The sequence below is a fragment of the Cryptomeria japonica genome, chromosome 5 (assembly GCF_030272615.1).
Source record: "Cryptomeria japonica chromosome 5, Sugi_1.0, whole genome shotgun sequence".
NCBI classification, from domain to species: Eukaryota; Viridiplantae; Streptophyta; class Pinopsida; order Cupressales; family Cupressaceae; genus Cryptomeria; species Cryptomeria japonica.
In genome coordinates this window covers 155,846,966-155,872,697 of record NC_081409.1, presented here as the reverse complement: position 1 = coordinate 155,872,697, position 25,732 = coordinate 155,846,966, and the positions used below count along the sequence as shown (strand labels likewise).

The following is a 25,732-nucleotide window of genomic DNA, read 5'->3' as shown; positions in this document are numbered from 1 at the left end:
TGACATTTAATGATATAATATTTTCACTTTGTCATTTAATATTTCACCTTGGTAAAAGAGCCACAATTTATTAATTAAATGGTCCCCTTTAATGATACTTGGACCCTTACTTAAGTTATAATATAAAATTATATTATAGCTTAATAATATAAGCTCAAAACATTAATGTTTATTTAAACTAATTAAACATTAATATCTCCATTAATATTCAACATTTTTGAACGCCGTCTGAACTGGGAGCTGACATGATGAAGCTGCATATGACCATACCCCCTTTACTAAAAATAGCAGGGGTCCATCTCTAACATCCCAAGACTTACTAAAAATAGGAAGTAGAGCAAATGATGTCCGAATGATGCCAAACGAAGACCAAACTGAAGCACTCTGAACACTGGAGATGATACCAATCCTCAAAAGACCCTCTATCCAACACATTAGCCCACGAGGGTCAAGATAATAGGCTAATCTCACAAAATCCAAGTCTGCTAAAATGGGGACATTACACCTTCTTTTATCAGTGATCAGTTTTCAGATTTATAGCAGTCAAGTGGAATAATAATAGTGATAATACTAACAGCCCTATATGTGATTATGACTGTGCACACAAAAGGGCACTGTAGGGTTTTGATCAAAGTTGCTAAGCAGCCTTCGAAAAGCAGTCTACACACTCCATGTCAGTGTAATCAAGGAGCAAGCAGAGATAGAATGAAATGACTACTACAGCAGCAGTTCGTATAATCATTATTGTTAAGGTTTTATTTCTCGCAAGGAATGGTGGTTGAAGCAGTCTAACACAACAGAAGGAGGGGGGAATACAAAGTAATGTCGCAGTAAGAACACAGTCAAATCTCATAATCTTTCCCCATGAAATGCACAGCAAGCAGTGATATTATTCAGATTTTTTTTAAGAAAAAAAGTTAATCTATCAAAAGGCCAGGTTTTGTATGGAGAAATATGCACCTGGAAATCTACAAATCTTTTCCAGAAATTCGAAAACCTTCAGAATGTGGCATGTACCTATGGCGGCCTGAATGCTTGGCTTTGAAACTCGAAATCCCTCAAGGTATTCCTCATGGCGGCACCTGTGCAGCACCTAAAATCAAAATTTGCCTTGCATTTTCTGCATTTTTTCCAGAAATGCCCTTCATTCTCACCCAAACCCTCATGTTGGCCATTTCACGCCACAGCAAAGAGAAGAGAGAAAATATCGAATGAATAAAATGAGGTTTTTAGGGTTGACAAATTCCCTAAGTATTCATCGATGCCAAAGGCATTGTTTGCCTTTGCTTTTATTTTTGCTTTGTCCTCTCTAATACCCCCGTAAAATGCCTAAGGGGTGGAACATTTTATTAAGTGATTTATTAATATCACTTAATAGGTGTTTTTGTAGTGACATATTTATCAAGTGATATTAATAAATCACTTAATAAATATGTCTTTTATGAAGACTTTTAAATAAGCATAAAATAAAATTTAATACAATTTAATTAAAGGGATTTTAAAATTTTTTTATTATATTAATTAAATAATTTATTTTACTTCATGTTTATAATTAAAATCAAAATAATAATAAATGAAATAATAAAATGTTTTGTTAAAGTGATATAGGTCACTTTATTAAATTGTTTTATTATTATTTACATTTATTACCATTTTTGCCTTTAAACATAAACAGGAAATAAAACAAATATTTAATTAAATAATAAATTTCAAAAGTCACTTTATGAGATGTATTTTTTATTTTTATTAGATAAGGTCAAAAAGGAGATATTTTTTGCATTAATGAAGGCTTGCAGGCCTGTTAGGGATATTTTGGAGCCATTTAGATGCATTTAGGAGCTTTTATGGCAAGGTATGGAGGGGCTTGACTTTTGGCCCAAGTTTTTCTCCTTTCAGACCTGTTTTAGGTCATGTAAAGGTGGTTTTTTGTGTTTGCTCGCCCAAGAGGAGGTGGATTATTTTATTCATTATTTGCTTTTTGGAAAGCATATATACTGCAGGACTTCATTCTTTTCAAGGGTTCTTTGTAATGTCCCTACTAGTTAGAGATCACTGTCCTGCAAAACAGATTGTTAGATTACAACAAATATATATATATATAACTAATCTAACTTGCAATTTAACTTCAAAATACTAAATTAACACAAACACAATTCTTATCTAAAAAAAGGATATGAATGCCATACGAAGATATGTCTTTGGGCGGTCGTGAAGCTCGCCTTCTTGGAACCCATCTTGGTTCCAAGCCATCCAGGAAATTGAAGGTGAATTCGATTCCTGTCTTGGATGTAATTTCTTACATCCAAGCCATCCAGGAAATCAAAGGTTAATTTGATTCCTGTCTTGGATGTAACTTCTTACACTCAAGCCATCCAGGAAATCAAAGGTTAATTTGATTCCTGTCTTGGATGTAACTTCTTACACCCAAGCCCTCCAGGAAATCGAAGATTAGTTCGATTCCTGTCTTGGGTATAATTTCTTATACCCAAGCCATTCAAAGAAGACCAAAGGTCAATTCCTTGCCTTGGATGATGCATCTCATCATCCAAGTCCATCAGAGGGGACCAACCAGATTCGTCTCTTCTTGGATGAACTTAGTCAACCAAGCCATATATATGCATATAGATAATCAGTATATACTGCCTACTAGGGATTATCATAATCCCTCCATTAGGCTAAGGGAGTTTCCTCCCTATAACCTCCATCATTTAATCACATTTATATTACATTTTATAATTTATTACTAATTCCTATTCCATAATTCACATTTACATATTCCTAACTTAACATATATTTCATAACATATGTTCAGAAGGTGTCCATTATAAAACATTCACATTTATTAACGTATATTCCTAACTGTTCATTGATATGTATTCCTTAACGTATGTTTGTACATATTTATTAACATATGGTTTACACTTATTCCTTAATATCTACAAACCACTCATTAATGTCTACATTAAAATATTCATTATCATACATATTAAATATACATTAATTACATTCATTAACATATGTATTAGATATGCATTAATTTCATTCATTACATATCTATTAAAATAGTCATTCATTAATGTATATATTAGAATATTAATTACTTATATTCATTAACACATACAGTAAGTAAGCATTACATATATATAAAATATTAATTCATTACTTACATGTACTGTTCGCAGCAGTAGTGCCTGGTCTGTGGTTGCCTCTGATTGCAATTTTCTCCTTACTATATGTTGACGTGGATGAAATCGCATTGCTGCAAACTCCATACGGCCAACGCAGAATAGAATAGCCGACTGATTATCCTACTCTCTCTTGAGATAAGGAAGTCTCTAATGCTGTTTTCTAAGTTTGATCAAAGGAGACTACCTCAAGGTTTCTTTTGTCAGGTCTTGACTGCGGGATCTCTCAGTGGCTTGATGTGTTTATGCTGGAAACACAAGGGGGACTTACGTTTAATTGGCAACAAGCTAGTCTGCTGTGATTCTCGATTTACGCAATAAAGAGAAAAAGGAAAGGTTTAGGAGATCTAAAACTAACAACACGGGTATGCGGGTAGACAGATTCAACATAACCAATTCCTGCTTGGCCAGAATGGCTCACAACCTTGCAGGAACGGTGCAATCTTCAAAGGAACTTGGAAGATTTTCAGATTGGAGACGCACGGCTAAGCACCCAATTCTGGCGCAGCTCGGATGGACACCTGCAATTGAACTAAGCACAATCGAAGGCTCAAGTTAACCACACAAAAGGATACACAATCAGAATATCCTCAGTGGCATGAGCCCGAATCTATCAAATACCTGCACACCCAAAATAGAAAGATCTATCTAAAATGCTGAAAGAAACCATGCGAACAGGATGAAAACAAGACAATAAACACCAAATCAATGTTTATATATTGATCTCATCTGCCTATTACAACAATTTCTGCAGCATCTCTATGCTACTGCTAAGATCTAACCTATTCTAACTCTAAAATCTAACTATCTAGCAATTTCTAACAATCTCTCAATCTCTAACAATCTAACCCTTTACAGAAGAAAGGCCTCTGCCTTTTATAGATATTACAATTTTGAATCAGAGGCCAGGATGGACTGCATCCAAGGGCCCTGATCTGTCTTCCAGAAGCTGGTAGCCTTGACCCATGCCTAATTAATTCTCAGTTATCCAACCAGCAACTATCTCAACTACCTGCCACTATTTGGCTTTAATTCAGGTCTATCCAATCTTCTTGGTGGTTGGGAATAGTTATCCACAAAAATATCTTGCACGGGACCCATAGGCAGTTTTACAATAAAGCAATTTCAGCCTTAAAACTGAATTTCTGGACTTAAATCCAGCTGTGTGCTTCTTTGAGAATGCATAAACTTGCAGCATTCAGAGTGTTCTTTTGCTTTTTGCCTCCAATTTCGCCAGTGGACTTCATCTATGTTCAACGGCACGGGTCCCAATGCTCGGTTGCTCTTGCGCTCCTGTATCTTTCTTTTTCAATCTTCAGCGCCTGGCCTTGAATTGCAATCCTTCTTTGATTTGCATTTTCAGGTCTTTCTCCTGGTTCTTCGATGACGTCCTGCGATCAACCAACTTCATTTCATTAAATTAATTTGAAAAAATTAAATAATTTAATTTTAACAAACATTAAATTTAGTTACGACGTCTGGCTTGAGAAGCTCTTTGCGGGATGTATCTTGAAAATGCTTCTCTTTTCTCTTCGATTGTGAAATCTGATCCTTGGTCTGTTACTTCTGCGTGATTTTACCTTTGGAGTTTTGGACGTTTTAAATGGGTTTATGGCGCGATTCTGGAGGTTTGAAGAGCTTCTGCAGATTCTAAAACTCTAACTCTCATGCTTTCTAGTAAATTTCGGAGAACGGAGGACACCTTGAAATTTGCAAAAACTTCGGACCTTTTGGCGTTCTTTGCAAATTCGGAGCATTTGAACTTTTGAATTTTCAAAACCTTTCACTTTTGGCTCATGGGTTCGAAGTTTGAGGACTTAAGGCGAATTTTGGACCTTGCCATCCTTTTGCAAATTTCGGAGCTTACATATATTTCGCAAATCGCGATTTTCAAACATTTCGCCCCTAGGGTCCGAAAATGGGACTTCACGTTTTTGGTGAACTCTCATTTTCGGAGCTAAACCACCTTTTGCAAAATAAGTGAACTTCGGACCTAAACATGTTTACAAAATTGGAGTTTGAAGGCGTTTTACAAATTTCTGAGTTTTAAAATTTCGGGGCTGGGGTCCGAAAATGGGTGTCCAAGGCAAACTTCGGATCTGGAGGAGCTTTGTAGGATTTCGCACCTTTATACCTTTTTTTCGATTTCGCCCCATGGTCCGAAAATGGACACTTTAAACGATTTTCGGGGCTTGAAGCGCTTTTGGTAAATTTCGGATCTAAAACGTGTTTTTTTTTTTTTGTGTTTCCTAAACTCGACGCACTTTCCATTTACCTCCGAGGGTCCGAAAATGAGGGCGCTTAAGTGGTTTTCGGACCTTGTAACATATTTCGCAAAATCGCGTTTTCACTTTTTGAACCTAAAAACGCGTTTGGAAATTTAGAAGAAACTTCGAATTTCGGCCCTAGGGTCCGAAATTGGTGCTTTAAGTGAAATTCGGACCTGAAGGCACGTTTGCAACATCGCGTTTTTTAACATTTCGCCCTAGGGTCCGAAAATGGACTCTTAAAGTGTTTTTCGGACCTTGAAACACTTTTTGCGATTTTGTCATATTTAGAAATTTCGGCCCCAAGGTCCGAATTTGGAGGTCTAAAGTGAAATTCGGACCTTGGAACACTTTTGGCAACTGTTAACCTTTTCAACTTTTGGCTCCTGGGTCCGAAAATGAGCATATGGAATATAACATTTAAGTATAAGAATTCTTATACTTTAAGTTATATTCCATATATACTTTCAGGATGTTTGAGAGTGGTTTCGGCCCTCCAGGAGTTATATTGCAAATTCTAGTTTTTGGAGGTTTCCTCAGTTTTTCAGAGTTAGCCAAATTTCAAGATCAGGGAATTCCAGACTTAGCCAAATTTCAGGATCAGGACAGAAAGGCACAAACTGGGGGTCCCTGTCCAAGACGGGGATGGGTGTGCGATTCGCACAACACTATACCGCTGCCCTCTCTTCCCCCCTTCAACCTGTGTGTTGTTGTCCCCTTATACCCCGTGAAGGGTTGTACCCCTCCACGGGTCCCCTTCCGCATGAAGGGGCTGCGATTACCATCGCACCACTTCGTGCGGGGGTAATCGGGGGGGCTTGTTATAGTATAGTTACCTTATGATTTGAATAGGGTGTGTTTAAATACATTAAATATTACTTTGTCATATTGCCATTAAAAATGTATTAAATATTAAATAACGCTTTTCTTTATTATTATATATATTTTAAATATATTAAATATTAAATAACACTTTTCTTTATTAAAATATATTAAATATTAAATAACACTTTTCTTTATTATTATATATTAAATATATTTCCTTTATTTTTAATTATTACTTATATTATCATTTTAATCATTTATTTGCAATAACCTTATTTAATTAATCCATGCATTAATATTATTAAATCATTTTACATACGGTGATACCATAGGGGTTATCATAGTCCCTCCATCTTAATTTTGCTTGTCCTCAAGCATCTTTAGATCTTCCTCTTTTTCCCAAGTAGCATCCTCATTTGGGAGATTTTTCCATTTAATCAGGTATTCAGTAATGGTTCGGTTCCTAAGCTCTTTTTTCCGTGTATCTAGAATGATCTCACGGTACAAGGTGAGTTTCCCTTCATCATCTAGGGGTGGTAGTTCACTGCAAGGAGCCAAGTGTTGCCCGAGAACCTTTTTGAGTCGGGAGACATGGAACACATTATGTATTTTACTGTCTTTGGGGAGTTCTATTTCATAAGCTATTTCCCCAATCCTTCAAATTACCTTATAGGGTCCATAGAACTGGGGTTTCAATTTTTCAGCCCCATTCTTCTTGAGGGAAGATTGCTTATATGGTTGTAGCCTTAAAAACACCAGATCTCCGGCCTCAAAAGTCCTTTCTGTATGCTTCCTGTCTGCATAGATCTTTTGTTGATTTTGGGCTTGTTGTAAATTCTCTTTCAAGGTCTTCATGATATCCTTACTCTGTTGAACAAAATCTTGTACTCTTGGTACTTTACTTTCTTGGTTTATTAGTTCTCCAAATCTTGTGGCCTCATAGCCGTACAAGGCTTGAAAAGGGCTCATCCCTATTGACATGTGGTGTGTCGTGTTGTAACAATGTTCTCCTAGGTGTAACCACTTGACCCAGGCCATCTGTGGCCCTGTAACATAATTCCTTAGGTAGCCCTCTATCCATTTGTTCACTATTTCAGTTTGCCCATCAGTTTGAGGATGGTAACTGGTACTATGGGTCAAGACTGCTCCTGCCATTTTGAAGAGTTCCTACCAGAATTGGCTAATAAACTTGTTATCTCTGTCACTGACAATATTCAGAGGGAGTCCATGGAGTCTGAAAATTTCCCTGAAGAATAAATCGGCTATTTGGTAGGCTTTGTATTCGGTGGAGACTGCAAGGAAATGGGCATACTTCATGAGTCTGTCTACCACCACAAAAATGCTATCTTTCCCAAGTGTCCTTGGAAACCCTGTTATGAAGTCCATCGAAATGCTCTCCCACTTTTGTTTGGGAATAGGTAATGGTTGAAGCAATCCGGCTGGGTGAGTGAGTTCGGTTTTATTGCGTTGACAAGTTAGGCACTCTTGTACATATTTTTGGACATCCCTCTTTTGGTCTTTCCATGCATACTTTTCCCTTATGTGTTTATAAGTTTTATAGTATCCTTAATGTCCTGCCAGGGGGTCATCATGGAATTCTTTTAGGAGCTTGTTTTTGAATTTGGTTTGGGGGGTCAAGTATACCCTTCCCTTGTACAAGATGAGGTCTCCCCTAACTTTAAAGTCTTCATTGGGAAGGTTTCCTTCCAAGATTTCCTTTGTTTGTGGATCTTGGTTATATTTATTAAGGATTTCTTCCTTCTAGTCCCTTGAGATGCTGGTAAGGGCAATGAGGTGTGCTCTTCGGGATAATGCATCTGCTGCCCTATTATTCACTCCTTTTACATATTCTATATCAAAGTCATAGGCTTGTATTTTGCTCACCCATTTTTGTTGCCTATCATTAAGGTCCCTTTGGCTCAAGAAAAACGTAGACTGTTATGATCGGTTTTCACACTAAACTTCCCACAGACGAGATATTGTCGAAATTTGGCCAAGGTGTGCATTATGGCTAACATTTCTTTGTCATAGATAGAGTAGTGTCTGTCTACTTCGATAAGTTTACGGCTCTCAAAAGCTAGGGGGTGTTTCTTTTGCATGAGGACTGCCCCAATTCCCTTCCCAAATGCATCACATTGTAGTTCAAAAGGTATAGAGAAGTCGGGAATGGCCAATACTTGACATGAGCTCATGGTTATTTTAAGTTGCTCAAAGGCTTGTTGGGCTTGCTCATTCCATGTGAAGGCTCCTTTCTTAGTTAGATCGGTGAGGGGTGCCGCTATTTTGGAAAACCCTTTTACAAAACGTCTATAGTAGTTGCATAATCCCACAAACCCTCTTAGTTGTGTTAATGTTCTAGGGGTGGACCATTCCTTGATGGCCCTGATTTTTTCCTCATCCACACTTACTCCCGCCTCACTAATTTTGTGTCCTAGGTAGATGATTTCTCTCATCCCAAATTCACACTTGGATGCTTTAGCATATAATGATTCAGACTCAAGAATATTTAATACCTCTTCGATGTGCAGGAGATGTTCTTCCCATGTCTTGTTGTAAATGAGTATATCATCAAAGAATATTAGAAGAAATTTCCTCAACTATTGCCTGAATGTATGATTCATGCATGACTGGAAAGTGGTTGGGGCATTAGTGAGACCAAAAGGCAGAACCAAAAACTCGAAATGTCCATAGTGACATCTGAATGTTGTTTTGGGAATATCCTCTTCCCTCATTCTAATCTGATGGTATCTTGACCTTAGATCGATTTTAGAGAAATATTTTGCTCCATGGAGTTCATCCATTAGTTCATCAATTCTTGGAATAGGGTATTTGTTCTTTATAGTCTTTTTATTCAGGGCCCGGTAATCTATGCACATTCTCATCGTCCCGTCTTTCTTCTTGACCAATACAACTGATGAAGCAAAAGGGCTGCTGCTTGGTTGGATGTGTCCCGTTTCTAATAATTCCTTTATGGTCTTTTCAATCTCCTCTTTGAATTTGTGGGGGTGGTGGTAAGGAGTGGTAATGATAGGTTTGGCTCCTTCTTCTAATTCAATGGAATGCTCAAATCCCCTTTTTGGGGGTAAACCCGGAAGAATGTCTTCCAAGACTTTTTTGTGTCTCTTAAGGATGGGTTGTATATCATTCTGAATGATTTGACCTTAGGTTGGAGATTTATCCAAGACCATACATTGGGCGACCCACTCTCCTTGATCATGTCTAAGGATTTTCTTCGTTTTATTGCATGATACTATCTTTGGAGAGCCGTCGGGAATTCCCTTTAATGTTATCTCCCTCCCTTCATGTTGGAAGCATATCTCCCTATCTGGACTATCCATGGTGAATCGTCCCAATGAGTTTATCCATGGCATCCCCAAAATGATGTCATTCTCTAGTTTCACCACAAAGAAGTTCCATGTAATTGTATGTCCCCCCAGGGTGACTTCCAATTGAGGTATAATTTTAGTGCACCTGTCTATGACTTCGTTGCCCATGATCACTTCAAACCCTCCAAACTCTTGAGTTTTTAACCTTCTCTTTGCTGCTAAGTGTTTGCTAATGAAGTCATGTGAGGCTCCTATGTCAACTAGTGCGATTACTTTCTGTCCTTTGATAGTCCCTTTGAGTTTGAAGCTTCTATTCTCACTTCCTTGAGTGATGACTGCCAAGGTACTTGGTTCATTGTTTTCAAATCTGGCCCTTTTATAGGGTCTTTCCTCATCCCGTATTTCTTCTGTGTTATTTAACTGTCCTCTTTTACATTCATGCCCTTTCCCCCATGGGGCCTTGCATTTGAAACATAACCCTTTCTCCATGAGTTCTTCTCTCTCCTTACATTGGTGATTCAAACTCCAAGGTTTCTTGCACAAGCGGCAAGGCTTTTCCCGGGGGTCCCTCTGGGGTCCCTCATTCCTATGTGGTGTTTTGGTTGAGGTATTCTTGGGAGCACTAAATTCGACCGTCCTAGTTTTCTTAATGGCTTCTCCTAAATTTTGTGGTTCCAAGGGTTTTACAACATTTTTTATAGTCTTTCAGGCCTTCTAAAAACATGTAGGTAAGCCTTCTCTGGGATAGGTCGCGGACCATTATGGACAATTTTTGGAATCAGTCTATATAGTCTTCAATGGTTCCTAATTGCTTAAGGTGTGTTAACTCTTGGAAGTACCATTCGGAGTCTTTCTGGTCGAACCGGCGGATGAGCTTTTGGGTAAACTCATCGTAGGTGGAGACATTTTTGTTTCCTAGGGTAATGAGACCGTTATGCCACCAATTATGGGCTACTCCGGTTAAATGTAGTATGGCAAATTTTATAGCATCTCCTTCAGTCATGGGGCTGTATGAAAGGTATGTGTCTAGTTTTTGTACCCAAGCTTGGGCGACATCCTTCCCTGACCCATCAAAACATGGTAGGGACATTTTGTTGACTTTAGCTTTGAGGTCATTACCCTTAGGTTTTCTCCTTCTACCTTCATTAGTCTTGGACTCACAGAAGTCCCTGAAGGACACCACCCTTTGAACTTCTAGCTCTAATCCAGCATAAATTTGGGCAATTTCTTCCACCCCAAGTGTGGCTGGTTCCTTTTCCTCCCTCACATGTTCCTCTCTAGGAAGAAATTCAGGAATTGTTTGTCTAGAACTCTGAGGAGATCATTCGTTATCGGCGTGATTAGAGTGTGTCTCTCTTCTAGGGTTTGACATATCTCTGTTGTTGTTGTTTGTACTTTGGAGGATTAATTGGCTCATTCTTTCGAATTTCTCATTGGTTTGCTCCATGAAAGTCTGAAGTTGTTTGGCCAATTGATCAGCCATTGTTTTCTCGCCTTTCTTTCTCGTATAGGTGATCATAAACTAAGAACCCTTCCCACAAGTTGGCAGGATTATGCTCTGATACCACTGTAATGTCCCTACTAGTTAGAGATCACTGTCCTGCAAAACAGATTGTTAGAATACAACAATATATATATATATATATAACTAATCTAACTTGCAATTTAACTTTAAAATACTAAATTAACACAATCACAATTCTTATCTAAAAAAAGGATAGGAATGCCATACGGAGATATGTCCTTAGGCAACCGTGAAGCTCGCCTTCTTGGAACTCATCTTGGTTCCAAGCCATCCAGGAAATCGAAGGTGAATTCGATTCCTGTCTTGGATGTAATTTATTACACCCAAGCCATCCAGGAAATCAAAGGTTAATTCAATTCCTGTCTTGGATGTAACTTCTTACACCCAAGCCATCCAAGAAATCGAAGGTTAATTCGATTCCTGTCTTGGGTATAACTTCTTACACCCAAGCCATTCAAAGAAGACCAAAGGTCAATTCCTTGCCTTGGATGATGCATCTCATCATCCAAGTCCATCAGAGGGGACCGGCCAGATCCGTCTCTTCTTGGATGAACTTAGTCAACCAAGCCATATATATGCATATAGATATTCAGTATATACTGCCTACCAGGGATTATCATAATCCCTCCATTAGGCTAAGGGAGTTTCCTCCCTATAACCTCCATCATTTAATCACATTTATATTACATTTTATAATTTATTACTACTTCCTATTCCATAAATCACATTTACATATTCCTAACTTAACATATATTTCATAACATATGTTCAGAAGGTGTCCATTATAAAACATTCACATTTATTAATGTATATTCCTAACTGTTCATTGATATGTATTCCTTAACGTATGTTTGTACATATTTATTAACATATGGTTTACACTTTTTCCTTAATATCTACAAACCACTCATTAATGTCTACATTAAAATATTCGTTTTCATATATATTAAATATACATTAATTACATTCATTAACATATGTATTAGATATGCATTAATTTCATTCATTACATATCTATTAAAATAGTCATTCATTAATGTATATATTAGAATATTAATTACTTATATTCATTAACACATACAGTAAGTAAGCATTACATATATATGAAATATTAATTCATTACTTACGTGTACTGTTTGCAGCAGTAGTGTCTGGTCTGTGGTTGCCTCTGATCGCAATTTTCTCCTTACTATACCGCTGCCCTCTCTTCCCCCCTTCAACCTGCGTGCTGCTGTCCCCTTATACCCCGTGAAGGGTTGTACCCCTCCACGGGTCCCCTTCCGCATGAACCATCGCACCACTTCGTGCAGGGGTAATCGAGGGGCTTGTTATAGTATAGTTACCTTATGCTTTGAATAGGGTGTTTTAAAATACATTAAATATTAGTTTGTCATATTGCCATTAAAAATGTATTAAATATTAAATAATGCTTTTCTTTATTATTATATATATTTTAAATATATTAAATATTAAATAACACTTTTCTTTATTAAAATATATTAAATATTTATAACACTTTTCTTTATTATGATATATTAAATATATTTCCTTTATTTTTAATTATTACTTATATTATCATTTTAATCATTTATTTACAATAACCTTATTTAATTAATCCATGTATTAACATTATTAAATCATTTTACATCCAGTGATACCGTAGGGGTTATCACATTCTTTTCTTTTGCTTCTTGCAGACTGTAATTTTCTTAGTTATCTCTGCAGAAAGGAAGGAATTTGTAACTCAGTTTCAGAGAGTTTGATAGGACTGTAACACCTTTTTGACAGTAATACAATATTTTGCCTCATCAGATTTCTTGTTTTTGTGTGTTTGGCGTTAATGCAGTTTCAAGTGATGTCTTTTATCCTTGTGATTGTGTTGCCGTTAGCACCTTTATGCAGGAGTTTTTTCTAATTAGTTGCAGGTCATAGGTTGTGCTAGTTGTAAGAGTAACCTCAATTTGTGAGAAAACATCTTTTCTCCTGTTGAGATTTTTTTTTTTACAGCCTTCTTATGAAGTGTTGATACAAAGGTTATGAATTTTCTGAGTTGTGCAAGGTTTCTTTTATTACTGGTTATTTTCATGTGTTAATCAGTTTGTCCAGGTTTTCAGGTATTCATTCTGGTGTATCACCTTAGGGTTAGATTTTAGTTTCATATGTCCCCAATCTTTTCCCTAAAAAAATTGTTAGTTTAGGTGAAGATTTTGAAAAGAACCAGCTTACTTTGGAGGTCCACTTCAGTTTTAGGTTACCCGCAACCTTGAAGTATTCCCATGTTTCAATAGGTAGCTGAAGTTCACAGCTTTAGCAAAGGGTGCAGGCTTCATTGATAATAGTAACTCTAACCAAATCATCAACAGTTGCATCCAAGTTGGTACACTCAGGGGTTACATCCCAAAGCTTCATTGCCCTTTCCTTGAATTGTTGTCCATTATGTGTTAGAAGATGCAAATTGGAATGAATATAAACCAAGTCTTCTACTCTTTTTGAAGCCAACCAGTTATGCTTCACTAAGTGGATAAAGGAGTATGTACTCCAATTCCGTTAAGCGGCAGAAGAACTTGCAACTTGTTGAAATTGGAGAGAAAACCAACAAAACTTAAAATTAAAAAAATGGAAAATAAATTAAAGAATGTTAAAAACTTAAAAGCTAAAGTCTACAATACAAATGTTAATATTTAAAAGTAAAAAAACTTACTTGTGATAGTATCTTGATTGCAAGAGGTTGGAGGAACATAAAATCTTGACCATGGAGGTACCACCATGTAACTCCATCCATTTTGGATTGGTCATTAATGGCACAAGGACTATGACTTCTTTCTGACATAAACACTCTTTCCTAACACTATCCACCACTTCAGGATCACTATAGAGTCTAGCAAATGCCTGCTTGTACCCAACAACAACTTCAGGATCTCTATATGGTTTAGTTCTCCCTGCCAAAGAAAGTACTTCATTGCTGTAGTACATGGGAGATAAAGCATGTGCAAGGAGGTGCAATGGCATGGTCATCTTGTTCCACCGATGATGAATTATTTTTTCCACCTTTTTGAAAAATACTTCTTGGGGGTCCATGTCTCTTTTTGCTATTATGACTTTGATTTTTTCAATCATGGTGTCCATGCCATCATAGACTTCCCCCAAACATGTTGCATTTGTATCAGTATACCTAAGAATACTCATGATAGGCTTGGTGAAATTCAATGCATATTCCACATTATCCCACCAATTGAGATTCAAGATCAAATCCCTAACCTTTTGGGCCCTCACTAAATTTGATTGCTTCCAAATACTCCATTGGTTACTAATAACCATGGCACTCAATGCCTCTTTCACCTTCAAAATACGTCTCAACATTATTGTATGTGATGCAAATCGGGTCTCAGCAACCTAGGTTCACATAAAAAATATGTCAATAACACATTTTTTATAATATAAAATAAAATTAAACATGGCATAAATAAAATTAAATAGATAAATTAAATTTACCTTCAGCAATTCCAACCTCAAAAATCTCTTGAAAATGGCTTGTGACATATGGTGGTTTGTCACAAACATTTGGATCTCCTCACCCTCTTGGTAGATATCCTTCAACCACTCTATTTGAGTGCCAATTGCTTGCATCACCATGTTGAGGGAGTGTACGGTGCATGGTGTCCAAAAAATATGTGAATATTTTTGTTCAACCAAAGCACCTGCAGCCCTACAAACCTTTACATTGTCTGTGATGACTTGGACAACATTTTCATGTCCCACCATATCTATGCAATCAAAGAGGATTTTGGAAATGAATTATGTATCTTTGAGCCGCCCCTCACAATCAATTGCCCTCAAAAATATTGCCCCTTTGGGGGACACTGCAATAACATTTATCAATGGATGATTTTTGCCATCCTTCTATCCATCAAAAACAATAGAAACATCTTATTCACCCAAAGAATCTCTAATCGGTTTCAATGATTGGTCTACAAAATTCTTCTCTCTTGCCAATAAAGTAGTGCGCACCTTTTCATACCCAGGACTTGTGAAACTAGTAGGTGCATTATTGATTGTCATCACCATCTCCCGCCAATATGGTGATCTTACCAAGTTGAAAGGAAGACCATTGGCATAGAGGCAACATGCAATTTTTTGCTTTGCAATATCTTTTGATTCCATTTTGAATGCTTTCTCCAATGGGCCTATTTTGCAGGAAACAAGGGAATTTTCTACTTCAACTTCATCTTGCATAGCGAGTATATCCAAGAAAGGGTGATGGTGGGCCTTTTCTAGTAGTATACGATCATCAAGTAAAGTCATTGGTGTTTTGCTTGCAGATGGATGAGCTCTTAGTTTTTCTCTTGCTATAGCTTGATCAACTTCTTCTTGTTCTCTAATGAATGTTGCTATTTGTGTTGCAACAACCCTTTCTCATCTGGCCCTGCACACATTTTAATCCCTTTCCTAGCAAGGCCACAAAAGTGAAGTCTCACTCGATAATACGAGCACCTATAATTGGTTTTACAAAAATTACAAGTCCATTCATATCCCCCACCTCTTGGAAGTTGTGGATGCATTGTAGTATAATTCCATAAATGAGATCCTCTATCAATTTTAAATTTTTGGTGAGAGTCTTGTAACCCCCACCCACTGAACTCGAACTTGTTGCCATTTTTTTTTTGCTATTATAAGAAAATTAGAAATTAAACATTTTTTAATTAGAAAATAAAATAAAATGCAATAGTACACAATGTAAAAGCTAATGTAAGTATGAAACAAACATTATAAAAAATAATAGAACTTGTTTATCTTTTTCTATTAAAGAAAATTAAAAAAAAAACACACATGAAAAAACTCTTCAAAAACTTTAAAAAATTTGTTAAAAGATCAAAGAATAGGGATAAATGCTTACCTTAAATTCTTGGATCTCCTTTGTGCAAGCTCTCCACCTTTGTCAAGCACTCCACAAACAATCTCCTTCGAAAATAATCACTTGCCCTTCAAAATGCCAAAATGAAACCAAGAGAGAATAGATGAGCAAATGAAATTGTTTTGGGTCTCAAATGTGTTCAGAAAGAGGCGGATCAGGGTTTTTTGGTCAAAAACATTAAAAAAAAATTATTATTTTAATGTTTAAAGTCACTTTATGGTGACTTGACCCAGCCTCGCTCCTAGGTTCGCCCAGGTCCGTGCTGGGTTTGCTCGGGTCCGGCCAAGGTTCACCCCAGGGTCCCTAGGGTGAACCCTGGCCGGACCACCCAATCGCGGACCCGGTCCGTGTCAGCAGGGCAATATGGATGAACCCGGCAACTTAGCTTTAGGGATCTTTTAGGTTTACATTTGATGTGTTTCTTTAATTGAAGTGAGATTTATTTTACAAAAAAATATTTTCCTATGTCTGGGTGTCAGCCATGTGCATTCGCCGAATCCTGCATTGAGACTCACTAGTCTACAAAGAGCCATGAGTCCAGACATGGGGCTTGGCAGATCCATGAGTCTGGTCCACAGAATCGTGAGGGTTGCCTTGGACCCAGACTCACAAGTCTGGGTGAGGCCTCAGCAAAGCTCAATATTATTTTTTCAATGCTGTAAAAAATGTAATATGTGTGGGGGAATGTTGTTTCTCTGTATCAAAATTGAACTTGCATTTTATTTGTAAGGATAATAACTCCCTTAGTTCTAAGAGACGTTTTCTCATTCATCTCATTTGTACCACTGCTTAATTAAAAAGTAATTTGTCCATTGCTCTCAGTATCTATGAGCTAGACAGTAAACAAAATGATTGATTTTCTGGTGATGCAGATATGAAAGGAAAGATTAGAGTTTATGCCAGATGGAGATCTTTGAATAAGAAAGAGATTAATGAGAATCAGAAGATGGTTTTGACTGCAATTGATGAATTTACCTTGCAGCATCCCTGGAAGGATGACAAACCTAAAGTATTTAATTTTGACCGTGTTTTTGATGATACAGTTTCGCAAGAGTCTGTCTTTAAAGACACCAAGGTAGTCAATTGGAACCTTTATGATTTTCTTCAGGGTGTTTTGCTTGGTTTATTTGTTGACAGTTATATTAGTTTTTAACTATTAATAGAGGTTTTAATAGAATCATAAAGAGAATTATTTTAGCTCCAGTATCTGCAGCTACAGATTTGAATGTCTCTTGTTTGAATCTGTAAGGCAGTTTCCTTTGCTGTTTGTTCTTGTCCGTTCTCATTCTTCTTGTATTATATTCTGATGGTGGAATTTTGTCTTCAGTATCTGGTACAATCAGCAGTTGATGGTTACAATGTATGTTTATTTGCATATGGACAAACTGGATCTGGAAAGACATTTACAATTTATGGATCAGAAGACGATCCTGGATTGACCCCTAGAGCTATGCAAGAATTATTTGATCTCATGAAAAGAGATTCAAAGAAATTTGCTTTCTCAATAAAGGTTTTTAGAATGAAGATTTGAAATTCTTCCTATGTTCTTTGACCTTTGTGTACTTCTGGTTATGATAGTTCCAAAATCTTTATAAAGTGATTAATTTCATCTTTAATTCAATCTTCAGGTGTACATGCTGGAACTTTATCTGGATGTTTTGGTGGATTTGCTTGCATTGAAAAACAAAAAACCGCTCAAGCTTGAGATTAAGAGGGATATGAAGGTAAGTTCATGATAGTAGGAATATCTGGTGGACAATGAGCCCTCAAGCAACCCCATAGCCTTGTATCTCTTAATTTTAGACTGACCCAATTTTATCTATTATGATATTACTTTGTTTAAGCTGAAAACCAATGAATTTTTTCTTGTCGTTGTTGTGTAGGGAATGGTAACCGTTGAAAATGCTACGTTCCTTACGGTTAATAGTTTAGAAGAGATGGAGTCTCTCATTGTGAGAGGTCAAGAGAGACGGCATGTAGCTGAAACCAATATGAATGAAGAAAGTTCCAGATCCCATTTGATTCTTTCTGTAGTCATCGATTCAACCAATCTGCAAACCCAATTTCAGACTAAAGGAAAGGTTCAAAACTTACTACTAGATCTCTTTCCTGGTTTTATCATTTTGAGATAAACATCCTTTTGTTTATTCTTATTCTGGATAAAAGCACGAACTTCATAATCTCCTTTTTCCCCTCACATTTCAGGAATGTGAATGAAAATGTCTGTCATAGTTTTGAGCACTTCATCTTTGGTTGTGCTGCATAAGAGATGTTTCTTGGTGTCCTTTCCAACTTTGGTTGCAGCCGCTTCCTCTGAAGGCTAAATAGGTTATTCCACTCTACTTTCATCCTGAACAGGCAATTCCCTTGTTGATATTTATCCCCACAAACATAGGAACCACATGAACAAGTGCACCATCTATGCGTTCAACGGTTTACCAATTGAAAATAGGGTAGCATTTGATGCCTGACCAGTGACCTAACAAATAAATCTGAGTCTACAGTATTTTTCTAACTCTTAACATTTTACATTTACCATGGCTTGGTATACATTAGAAACTCCCAATAAATTGTGCATGGCATCACTTATTTTCAGGTTTTGTTTGGATATTATCTTCCTTTAGGCATTATTACTTTGATAATTACATTTTAAAGAATTGTGAAATATTTCTATGAGAAAAATGTATGCTTACTGGTAATGGGAGGTCAGAAAGTGTGTATTTTTATTCTTAATGATTTTGTGTGACTTCTTACAGCTGAGTTTTGTGGACTTAGCTGGGTCTGAGAGGGTGAAAAAATCTGGAGTAAGTGGGGATGGAATGAAAGAGGCTCAAAGCATCAACAAATCTCTCTCTGCTTTGGGTGATGTTATCAGTGCTTTGGCTGGGGAGGTGCAACATATACCTTATAGAAATCACAAGCTCACCATGCTTATGAGCGATTCATTAGGAGGCAATGCAAAGACACTCATGTTTGTCAATATATCTCCCGCTGAGTCAAATTTGGAGGAGACGTATAATTCCTTAACGTATGTATAACCATCTTGCACCAATGCATATTCTTAAAAAGCTTTCCTTATACTTAGTGTGAAGAACTCTCTTTTTGAGCCTATTGTAATTTTGGTTGGCAGCTATGCATCCCGTGTAAAATGCATTCAAAATTATGCCTTCAAAAATATGACTTCGTCAAAGGAGGTTGCCAAGCTGAAGAAAATTATCCAGCAAATGGTTCTCGATTATAAAGGAAAGAAGATTGACGATGTATTGGAAGATGTTCAGGATAACTGCTCCCTGGATTAGGATTCTCAGAGCTCATTCTTATTGATATTGCCATTATCAGTATCTCTATGCGACATTGCGAAGTATTTCATTATGTAATTGTATTGTAAGACAAGAAATTCATGCTTTATATACCAATCATCCATTACAAGCCATGTTGTTATAGCAGTGGTCGGTGCAATTATTTCATGATCGAATTATATTCTGCATTAAACTTAGTAGCATATCACTCTATAGATAGTCAAAAAAAGAATCTTATTGTTTGTGAATTACATGTAACTACTTTTGTTTTGAGACAACAAATCTTATGCGAGTAAGAATAAAAATAGATATATTGAATGCTTTTAGATTATTAAGAACATACAATAAACCATGGTAACTTATCTAAGAGTGCACAATTTTCAGAACACAGTGGAGTGCCTTATTCTTTTCTTTGGTAAGAGCCAAGGTTTGAGGTGTCTCCATGCTACCATTTTTTTATGGGCACAATCCTAGCTTCATCCTTTTGGTTAGTATTGGGCCTATGCACTTAAGAAGAGTTGATCCTTGATAAACTCTTTATGAACTATTATTAACTTGATGTTAAATTAGATTTATAATCCTCCTCTCTCTTACTCCAATATTCCAAACCCTTTGTTGAAGTTGGATGTTCACAAATGCATGGAATATCAAGGCTAGGGTAATTGGTGGAGTGAAATTTCATGTTTACAATAACAGCCACCTAAAATAATATTTCAAACAAAAAAGAACAAAATAAAAACCAGAACCCTAAACTCTTTAGCATTATGGTAGGTGGTTGTTGTAGAGCAACATGAGAGTCCATAGAAAGAAGCTGCAAACCAGAAGGAAAGAAACAAAAATTTTAGAGGATGTTAAAAAAATCTGCAATTCAAACTATATAACTTCGTGATAAAACAATATGTGGAAACTCTAATTTTGAATTATCTTAAATCAAGTATCCATAGGTTCCATAACCCATACCATTTCTTTTAAATTATACATATCTAAAATTCTTAATTATTCAAGTATAACATGAATCAAATATCCTAAAAATTATAGGTTTTAAAGTAACGAGATCATTTGCATGAAATGATTTTAGTTGGTACACTATGGAGAAGGATGCACAACAAATGAAGCACTCGGTACAACTTTTGTATGAATCATATCTAGAGGCTCACCAAAAGGAAAAATACTCAGAAGTGGTGTAGTTAGTGAATGGTCCATTGAAGTATTGATGAGCACTTGAACCCATTTAGGATGAGGTTCATTGGGATCACTTGTAGGGACCGAAGGTCAAGCAGAAGATATGTTAATTGATGGTGAAGAGGAAGAAGCAATTGACATAGGTTTGACAAAGTCAAGAGGTGGTTGCATGGGAGGATGCTAATCCTTAGTCATCGACAAAAAAGATTGTTCACGAGTCAATGCATGCCCACAACATTTGCACTCGCACACAAGTTAGTTTCAGCGATTATGTGAACTTAAAATAGATGTTTGGGATGACTTAGAAAATCATGTTCCATAGATGGATTCGTCTTCACCTCTATAGTAGATGGAATAACAAGATCTATAGGAGGAACAAGGGACACTTGAGGTGCATGAGGTCTATATGTAATCGCAAATTCCTTTCTTTTGTTCTCCTTTTGGGTAATGTTGTGACGTTTTCACACATCGCCCCAATGCAAATGGGAACCCCCTTTTTTTTCTTAGCTTAGGTGTCTTAGTCGGTCATCTTTAGCTTGGTAGTAGCTTCTTGGTAGTTGTTAGCCTTTTCTAGTGAGAGAAGGTATGTTTTAGTGAATTTCTAGATTGAGGGATGTTGCTAAGTTGCTAGGTGTCATGTTGTCAAGTGGTTAGGAGAGCAAGGTGTCGTTTGAGGTTGATTGCACATGGAGTGGCAAATTTGCTTGTAGTTTTGTTAGGAACTGCAAGCACAATGCCTATGGTCCTATATTTCAAGTTTGCTTTATACAAAGACCTAGAGAGGTAAAATCATGGAAATTTGGCTAAGTAAAACTCAACCCCTTTGTTTCATGAATAAAATTGGGCACAACACCCTTAGGATGTGCTCTACCTCAAGGGGTCTTAGGTTCGCCTAGGTTCTTTTGTGCAAACATACCCCTCTTATTTGCTCATAAGGTTAGAGTTTGTGTATACCATCACCTTCTATACGCTCACCCCACTTCCTTATGCAAGCCACCCCCTCTAGTGCGCTCATGTACGTATGCAAGCATCTACGTTAATGCAACCAAGATGGGGTAGCATTGTGCAAAAGTAACCTCTAGGTGCGCCCTACCTTGTGCAAACACATATATCCAATGTGCTCAATGTAAGAACCTCCTTGAAATGCGCTCAAGTTCAAGGTAAAGTGGGGGAATAGAGGGTAAAATTGCCTTAAGTATTGGTGAATTCACTTTGTAGCATGACCCCACTCTAAGTTATGCAACCACACCTACAATTTCCACCAATATACTGCAAGCACACTTGTAATACATGCTCTCCTTTGTGCATATGTGCCTTTCAAACCCGCTCCCTACTTGCAAGTCTCCACTTCCAATACACTCCAAGGTGGGGTAAGGTAGGAGACTTAATTGTGAAAGGCACCTATCTAAGTGCACTCAAAGAGGAAGTGAGTGTGATTCGTTTTAAGTCCATGATTTGTGCATACAAACACATCAGACTCACTCATATTAGGGTTTTGCAAAGCAAACCCTTGCTCCAAACCCACTCTAGCACTTCAAGTTGTGCAAGTCCAAGTCCTAAATGCCCTCCACTTACATTGGCTTGTGCAAGTCCAAGTCCTAAATGCCCTCCACTTACATTGGCTTGTGCAAGACTACTATCAACATCTGCTTGGAAAATTGTGGATTGCAACCCTCAAAATGCGCTCCACTTGCATCTTTGTGCAAGCTAAGGTCTGAATACTGATTGCCTCCTTTGTGCAAACAATCCCCTCAAACGCACTTAAGGGATAGTATTGCAAGCATACATTTAAAATCCACTCCACCTAACTTTGTGCAAAGGCAACACCTATATGCGCTCAGTATTTTGTGCATGCTAGGTTTCTTATATGCGCTCAAACCAAAATTTGTGCATACTACCTCTTGAATCCTGCTCCACCTTTCCTGGTGCAAGAGACCCTATCAATCCCACCCTAGATTGTGCAGGAGCAGTCTTAAAATGCGCTCAGCACCCTTGGTCACACAGTGGCATATACATGAAACCATACAAAAGAGTGTTGGAATCAGACTTGAGAAATATATGATCAAACCTTAAAATATGAAAACTCAGGTCTAAGCACAAGAAACTCAGACTTGCAACTCATAAATCAAACATGAGATTGACCTCAAATCAGAAAAGAGGACCTAATTCGCATTTGAAGGTAGGTAAAATGGCAAAGCAGGGGGATTTAGAGATGATTTACAAAAGAAAGTTGTGTAGTGGAAGGTGTTCGTATACATACTTATACTCTTACGTGAGTGAATAGTTGGCTCAGCTGACTTGACCTTGTGAACATGAGCAAGGATAAGTCAAATGATGTTTGGGGCCGACCTAGAGTTTGTGTTAGGATCTATATGATTAGCTCTCATGAAGTTGTGCGACCTTACCCTCAAAACCCGCTCATGCCTTAGACTTGTGCACTTCACATGCTTAAACCCACTCAAGGAGAATTAAACCCTGAGTCGACCTTCATAAGGAGAAATTAAAGTTTAAATCAAAATGAATATTGCAAAGTTTGCCGACCTAATAGGGCACTAAATTAATTTGTTTTCCAACCATCAATGATTCAGGTCGGCTTAGGTAAGTTAAAGGGGATGGTGAGAGTGATATAAAATAAAGATGAAGACCTATGCTCCAAACATCAATCAATCAATCCAGGGTAAAAAATAGAGCAGACTTAGGTGTAGCAGACCTAAGGAGCAGCGGTGAAGTGAATTTTTACCAACAAGTGTCAAGCGATTTTTCATCAACAAGAGATAAATTCAATCAGCATATGAGGGCAGATTGCAGACATAGATTTGGAGAAAACATATGAGGGAAAATCTAGTGTCATTTTTAGTGCATTTTTGCCACTTTTAAGGGCTTGAGTTGTTATGCATTAATCTTATTTCCATTTTATTTAATATTATAATCTCTTTTGTCTTTCAGGTTTATTCTACATGGATGATGAGCTCAAGAGGAAGGTAGCTAGGATCAAGGTCTTCACTACATAAAGAGGAGACTTGAAGGGAAGACTTCACAAGATTACACAAGGAGATGCACTCTACTACATCATAACCTCATGGATTCAAGTCATCGCAACATCAAGGCAAATCAACAGTAAGATGAAGGGCTCAAAGCATTGCAACTACTACATAAGGATTACTTTGCATGTTCAAGGTCTTCAACATGGATCACCTTACAAACATAAAGGTATTCAAGGCATAATGATGAGGTTGAAGGATAATTTGATAATCTTGAATTTCCTTCGGAAATCCAAGAATAGTGTTCAATACAATAATGCAATCTCAGCTAAGGTGCGTTGCAACATGGAGGTACCCCCACACATCGAGGCAAGGGATTCAAGTCAATTAGAAGGAAGTGTAATGTCCCCATTTTGGAGAAGAATTAATTAATTAATTTAATTAAATAAGTTGTCCAAATTATTGATATTTTCTTTAATGGATAGCTTGATTAATTATTTTATTTAATAATATTAAGTTAATTATTCATAAAGTTGTCAAATAAATTAAAAATTAAAAGATGACTTCATATTTAATTAATTTAATAAAGTGACTTAATTTAAAATAATATCATAAAGTCACTTAAGTGAAATAATATTAAATAATATTATTTCTAGAAGCTTCTAGATGATGGGTTAGAAAAGTATAAAAGGAGGTTTAGCTCAGCTTCTTGACATCCAGGATTTGATATTTGCTTTTGTGAAGTTTGTGGAGCCTAGGGTTTCTGCAAATTGTTGGTCATTGGGAACGATACCTCCCTTTGATTCGCATAACTGAGGGGGTGAGAGATCCTCTGAGGGGTTGCTTTGGGAGTGAAGGACATCTCAGTCTTTCACAGTGGAGCTCATCAAGTTGCAGCATTATCCATGGTGAATAGTCTGAAGACACATTCAGATTCGTAGGGTTTTGAAGACTATTTGATTTCAGCATTGTGGAAGAAGACAAGCGATTTTGTAGGAACATTTGGAGAGATTTGTGGTGTTTGCAAGTGTATTTCAGTACTGAGACAAAATCGCATTAGACCCTTATCTACCACGACTTTGTTAATAACCTTTGGTTTATGCATTGAACTATCTGTTTGCTGGCAGTGCTATGATTGGAGACATAAGGCGATTCCATTAGGAGCAGATTGAAGGTGATTTTGAGAAGATTGGAAGGAGTTTTCAGACATAAATCGGGTCTGCTATGGGGGTCGAACAGACCTACTGAACCTCAGATTTTCATTCATATCTCTTGATTCAAGAGGCAAATTTTTGTGGGTATTGGTGCTTTGGATTTGTTTTTCTGGGATAATCATTTTCATTACATATTTGGCACTAAGGACTGTTGGAATTATTTTATATTTCATCTGCATCAGCAACAGGGGCGATTTTGCAGAACTACTTGACTTGGGCAATTGGTAAAGGTACATCAACTCGGACATTGTTGCTTCTTCATCCACCAAACAAGGTGATTTATAATCATGTTCTATTTGGGCATCATTTCTTTGTAATTACATGGTATATGTTGATCAACATGGCTGTCCATTGTCCTTAGAAAATTCTGAGTATAAGATAACAAGTGTCTAGCCATTGGTGAAGGTGTTTTGTATGAGTTATTTGATTATCATCTATTGAAATAAAGGAGAAGTAAGGTTGCATTCAGAGTCATGATAATCTGAGGCTTCATGCAAACTGTTTGACGAATTGACAACAAATTGTAGGTGTATATTTGTGTCTAAATTGGCATTGAATTCTATAATTTGGTAGCATATGCATCCTTGATAATTGTCGTATCCATTAGAAGCCATTTATAGTTGATCTTTCATGAGAAATATGTGTTTGATGACCTCCATACCAATCTGAAATTTCTGAGACAACAAACATCATAACATGCAGTTTGGACAATCAACATTAGCAGATATTCCTTGCTTATTCAGTCATACCAACTGCAGGGGATATTTCAGGAAGATCAAGGTCAAGTACACCGTGAACAAAGAGTTCTGCATAATGCATAGGAATCAGGATCAAGCATCAAGAGTATGTTCACATTTCATGGCCAAGGACTTTCAGGAGGAGGTAATCATCAAGGTGAAAGGCATCACAAGGATAAAATCCCCGAATGTTAAGGAGATGAAAGAGCAAGCGTGATCAAGGAAGCAGATAGTTTCAGAAAAGAGATAAGCAAAGTTAGAAATGATACAATTTAGGCA

General features: G+C 37.0%; 1 protein-coding gene across 1 annotated transcript in view; it reads left to right on the top strand.

The window, feature by feature from the left end:
- LOC131067636 (kinesin-like protein KIN-14I) overlaps positions 1 to 19,510 on the top strand; it is a 220,913-nt gene extending 201,403 nt beyond the window's left edge. Inside the window, exons 14-19 of the mRNA XM_058002729.2 lie at positions 16,913 to 17,115; positions 17,368 to 17,550; positions 17,669 to 17,764; positions 17,924 to 18,121; positions 18,797 to 19,068; positions 19,171 to 19,510. Of these exons, the coding sequence (XP_057858712.2) occupies positions 16,913 to 17,115; positions 17,368 to 17,550; positions 17,669 to 17,764; positions 17,924 to 18,121; positions 18,797 to 19,068; positions 19,171 to 19,339 (1,121 nt within the window). The 3' untranslated portion in view covers positions 19,340 to 19,510. The remainder of the gene's footprint in view (positions 1 to 16,912; positions 17,116 to 17,367; positions 17,551 to 17,668; positions 17,765 to 17,923; positions 18,122 to 18,796; positions 19,069 to 19,170) is intronic.
- The last annotated feature ends 6,222 nt before the right edge of the window (positions 19,511 to 25,732 follow it).